Source organism: Pygoscelis adeliae, unplaced genomic scaffold (genome assembly GCF_000699105.1).
Source record: "Pygoscelis adeliae isolate BGI_AS28 unplaced genomic scaffold, ASM69910v1 Scaffold31, whole genome shotgun sequence".
Classification (NCBI taxonomy): domain Eukaryota; kingdom Metazoa; phylum Chordata; class Aves; order Sphenisciformes; family Spheniscidae; genus Pygoscelis; species Pygoscelis adeliae.
This window is the reverse complement of record NW_008824233.1, coordinates 3,561,929-3,567,192: the sequence shown is the minus strand read 5'-3', so window position 1 is coordinate 3,567,192 and position 5,264 is coordinate 3,561,929. Positions and strand designations below refer to the sequence as shown.

General features: G+C 44.6%; 1 protein-coding gene across 1 annotated transcript in view; it reads right to left on the bottom strand.

Moving 5' to 3' along the window:
- Nucleotides 1-3,687, bottom strand: part of FGF2 (fibroblast growth factor 2 (basic)) — a 35,017-nt gene extending 31,330 nt beyond the window's left edge. Inside the window, exons 1-2 of the mRNA XM_009334955.1 lie at nucleotides 3,496-3,687; nucleotides 24-162 (exon numbers count right to left, since the gene is read on the bottom strand). Coding sequence (XP_009333230.1) covers nucleotides 24-162; nucleotides 3,496-3,687 — 331 coding nt within the window. The remainder of the gene's footprint in view (nucleotides 1-23; nucleotides 163-3,495) is intronic.
- Between the last annotated feature and the right edge of the window lie 1,577 nt (nucleotides 3,688-5,264).

The following is a 5,264-nucleotide window of genomic DNA, read 5'->3' as shown; positions in this document are numbered from 1 at the left end:
GAGCGGGGCGGGGGACGCCCAGCCTGAATCGCGGGGCTTCGTTCCGTGAGAGCGCCGCACCGCTGCGCTGCGCATCCGCTCCCCGCGCCGGTCATTCCGGCAGCGCTGGGAACGTGATGCAAGAAACGTGCCGGAGTCGGGGTCGGACATCTTCTCCTCTGGCTTTGTAAAGAAAAGAACTGGGGAGTTATTTTAGACCAGAAGTTGTGCGGCCTCCGTATCGTATTAAGTTGTTTAAATCAGAATATAATGCAACATGCGTTGACCTGTTAAAATCCACGTGGCAACCACTTCACTTCTGTGCATTTGCCGGGGAGAAACTCGTTCTGTTCCCATTCACCAGTAGCAAACCGATCAACTGGTATCTACAAAGGGCAACAGGAGAAAACTCTGGCACCGGCCTTCTAACAGCACTACTAGTGTTTCTCCAATACGTAGTTTATAAAGCGTATACACCCGTCAAATACATTTTGTGCTTGAGGCTGACAACAAAACAGGATGAAGAGGTTTGCTTCCAAATCCATGCTTTGTGCCCCAAATCTCCTGTCGAGCAGCAGGCTGTTCACGCCTGTCCCTTGGGAAGCTCTCCAACTTCAAAGGCAGCACAAGCAGCCCCGGACAATCCCAACCGGGACAGCTAACGCTGGTCTTTTCATTTCACAGAGCCAACATACAGCGACCCGCACAAAGAAATAAATGCCAAAGCAAGACACGCTGTCCAGCATACGCAATTTGTAATGTTCTTTTTGCTAGTACATACGTAAAGGAATTTTGTTGCCTGTCAACTTCCCAACTCTGACCCCTCGCAAGCCATAAATTGTAATTCCCAACCCCTTCCCCCCCAAAAGCCATAAATTGTAATTCTTTACCAGAATCAGTGACAATTACGCTGCTTCCCACACCCTCACTCCAGAGGCTTAATCATGATGAATGGAGCAGGCACAGCACGGCGCGGCCCGGCCCGGCCCAGGGCAGGTGCAGGTTCACCCCCGTGTCAGCCAGCCGCCCCCTCGCAGCGCCGCGGGCACGGCCAAGTGTCACGTGCTTGCCGTCATTCTCCATGCATGGGGATTTCAGCCCCGTCGCTCGTGAGCATCCTCCCCCCTCCTTACGTTCTCCAGCTCTCACTTCTGGCCGCCCATCCACTTACGACACTTTCTGCTATTTCTCCTGGAAATCCCACTGTTACCGCTGTACCTGAGAGTTTTGGACAGTCACAGCCAACAGCGAAGACCCTCTTCATTTCCTCTTGCTCTTATTCTGCAACAGAAGCTGCGTTCAGGGCATTTTGTGTCCTTGCACTATAGAGTCCTCCAAAGCCCTTGCCTCTTTCTTGGAAGGTAGATGAAGGGAAGATGAAGGTAGATTCAGAAAGATGAAAGGAAGGGGTGAAAACATCATTCTTAAACCTCTAAAAAGTTTTTTAAAAAAAACAAACCACAAAACCCCAAAGTTTTTCTAAAGACTAAATACCCATAGTTTCACTCAACCATTTCTGTAACTCTGTCTTCCCCTGCACACACAGCAGGCCATTCACAGCTCTCACATTTCAAACCCCGAGCACTGCCCTGGGAAATCACGTTTCAGCATCGCACAGGTCAGCGCTCCATCTTCCGGGAAGAGGGACACGGCCGGCAGGGCAGGAGCAAGCCCCTGTACCCCAGGAGCACCCCGCAGGAGTGCAGCCTCGGCCAGCTGCAAGCCCTGCCACCGAGCTGCCGGCAGCTTAAACGCCACGTTTCACAGGACGGGGCCCTGATATTTCTGAGAGTCTTCCAAGCCCTGGCCCCCATGATGGGGCCCAACCCAGTGGTGGCGGGGTGGGTAAGGTAATCAGCTCAAATGCCTTATCAGATGATCCTTTTAAAAACTTGTGCAGCTGTAAGTGGCTACCAGTAAAATTATGGGGCTTGAGAGCTCTTTAGAAGCTTGTCATTGGGGCTTGTATCTGTGGGGCCTAGAAATAAAAGACAACAGAGCTAAAATGGAAGGTCATATTCCCCACATCTGCACTCACCTCAAGATCTGCCAATTTTCTTTTTTTCTTTTTATGTCTTCCTTTCTTTCTTCAACTGGAAATAACATAGCAGTGTTTATTTTCTCCATTCTACTTTCTTCTGCACTCCAACCTCTTTAATACGGTCATTAATATTCCCCTTAACATTGACTAAAGCAATTTTGGCAGCAGCATTTTCCTTTCTTCTGGCCTTGACCACGTTATCCCTACCACCACCCTTCCTCAACCCAGATCTTGCGCACAACTACACCCATATAGCTACTTCCCCTCCACCCAAACCATTAATTATGCCTGCTTCCAACCCCGCTCATAAGCCTTCTCGTAGCCTGCTTAAAACATACTCCATGTTAAAATGCCTTAAACCCTACCTTCCACTTCAAAAATAAATCTTAGAGACCTATTCTCTAACCTGTTCCATTTGTCTAAATTGCCTCCCTTCTTGCGTTTGTCTTGTCTTGTAACCAGCTAGATTTTTTAATAGCTTACCTCTTAGAGAGAAAAACCTGTTTTATCCAGTGCTGCTCTCATATTTAGGGGTCATACTGAACACAAGGCACTTCATAAACAAGACAGACACCCCGTTGCAACGGTAGATAACCGTGGGCCATCTGTATATCCAAATATTGCCTTTATTCAATATATAATACTTCAATTTCTAGAGACCCTCAGTAGCATCCTACACGGAACACCTAAAAACAAAGAAAAAACAAAAAAAACCCCAACCAAACCTAAATTATATTGTTAGTCTGGTTACAGAAAAACCTTGAAAAATGCAGGAGTAATTTTTGAGATATTTCAAATTAGGAGTAAGAAATTCCATCAGCTTAATCCAAAGCGCAAGAATCCAGTCTACAACTTTCTCAGACTTTCCAGCAGTTACTACGACAAATCCTGCTATACGACAACCCCAGAAAATTTTAATCCCCTTTCATGGAAGCTGCTTTCAGAGGGGTTTCAGCCGTATGTCCTTGACAGTTTGCTAGGACTACGTCTCCACAGTGTGTTTGGTCACACAGGTGAAGATGGTGTTTGGAAGGCGTGCTAAATTAATCTGCAAAGACCTGATTTACAATAAAATTAAAATAAAAAAAGCCTTCACTTTTGAAAAGCAATTAAAACTACAGGAAAGCAAAGACACAAGAGAACACCTTGGCTCATCCATCTTCCCACCACTAAGACATATCAGCAGGTGGTTTGTATCAACATGGCAGCGGGAAATGCTTCCAACTACTAGCAATGTAACATCGGCCCCGGGCCTCCAGTCCATCACAGCACTTCTTGATTCTCTGGGTTTCTTGGCTTCCCAATCCCTCCCCTTGGTGCATATCCAAGTAACGATTAGCCAAAAGGAGATGGATAAGCTGTGTCTCTTTTGAAGTTTTTCCTGTGTTGTCTAGCACTCAGCTAGCAGTGGAAAAAACATCCCTCACTTCACCAGCACGTATCGATGCTGAATGCCACCAAATTCTCAGACATACACTTGTCAAAGGCAACGTCCGCCGCAGAGTTCGACACTCGTGGCCAAATTGTCTGTAAGCGTCTTTTGACTTCAGCGTTACGCTGGTACACGCTCTGGCCCTCGGTTTATAGGAACACAGGAGCTGCCAGCCAGCCAGTAAAACCCCACCGGGGAGTGCCAGGTCTCGGTCGGAGCAGGGAACAGCCTTCATGTCATCTGGCCTCGCGCAGTGCCTCAGTTAGGGTAAGCCTCACGCGCTCCAAACCCTCAGCACGTATCAACGTTATACGACACACCCTCTCCTGAATCTCAAGAATGCAGTGATAAGAGACCTTACATACAGCCAAGATCTAGCTAGGCTTCTCTGACAGTGGGTTGCAGTTGTTCTAGTTCACTCTTACTTGGTAAATCTTTAGCGTTAAGGAAGGCTGTTTCTTCCTCCAAGTAACTCTGCGGGAAGAGGGGCTTGCAAAGTGAGAGGAAGGCACCTTGTAGTTCTGGTGTTTTGCGAAGAACAGAGTTGTACTAGGATCAGACAGGGGAAAGAGCATTCTCTCGCCCTCTCTTTTTCGTCTTTCTGGATGTTACCAGATGTCTCCCCCAGCTTAGAAAAATAAATCACAAAATAAGCATGATGTAGATGGCCCTTGAATAAATCCACCTCAGTGCTCCCTCCAAGTGGAAAATAACCTTAATGTGAGAGAACGGCTCTTGTGCAGGCTGTCCAGGCAGACGTCTGGACAGATGAAATACAGTAAGTGTCTTAATGCTTTAGTGAATTATTTATGTTTGAGGTAACACACTTGTGGGAAAAAAATACTGCTTAACTTTAAATATATTTCTTTCCTTCAAAGTCTGAGCATGAGTTTAAGAATTCAGTAGCAATTCATTCCCCAGAATTCTTAGTTCTTTCACCATCAACAGCTGATATTTATATTCTACGTCAATATTCATATGTTCACTCAGGAGCTTAAATGCATGCTTCAGCTGCTTTGTGTGATGGAAGCATACAGCCACAAATCAGTCGATAACAGACTTAATTTTCTTCTAAATATTAATTACTATAAGAAGCAGTTTCCTACTTTTTGCTCACCTACTTTTGTAAGTGGAGTTTATGAGAAAAAGTTTCTGTATTTTAAGTATATGTGCATATTATTAAGTGCCTGAGAAAGTCTTCTTGCACAGCCACTTTTTTAAAAACTGTGTAACAGAAGTTCAGCTTTTCATTTTCCTTTCTAATGACTTTATGACATGTCATCAATATTTCTTTGTTTTTAAACAAAAACTTACTTCTTCCCTCTTCATCTTTTTTTTCCTGGTACAAATAGTAGAAAGAAATCACATCAACAATAGAAAAAATCTCCTCCCTGTTACAAACCTCTTATCATCTCCATTCCAGTTCAGGAGAGTACTTTATTCCTGTAAAGCACCAGTGGACACTTGTTTATGTCTTTCTAAAGTAAAATTTTCTGAATATATGCTTAATCCGAATATGATCACAGATAGCCAAAACTTTGTTTTGGGTTTTCTTTACAAATGGTTGATGTTGGAAACAAAACAGTCCAGGATGGCTGAAGATAAGAGAACTAGCAATCCGGTGAGGCTTAAATTGGAAGTAAATCAAATTTGTTATGGTCCAAAATGATTGCACTTGGAAAAAGAACTGAACTGTCTAGAAGCAGTGACAGCTGTTGCAGATAGAAGAGATATAGTAGTGACCTCAACTTATGAGAAACAAGAAATAGCGTTCTAAGTACAAATATTTATGGAGGTTAGAGTTCAGAATTA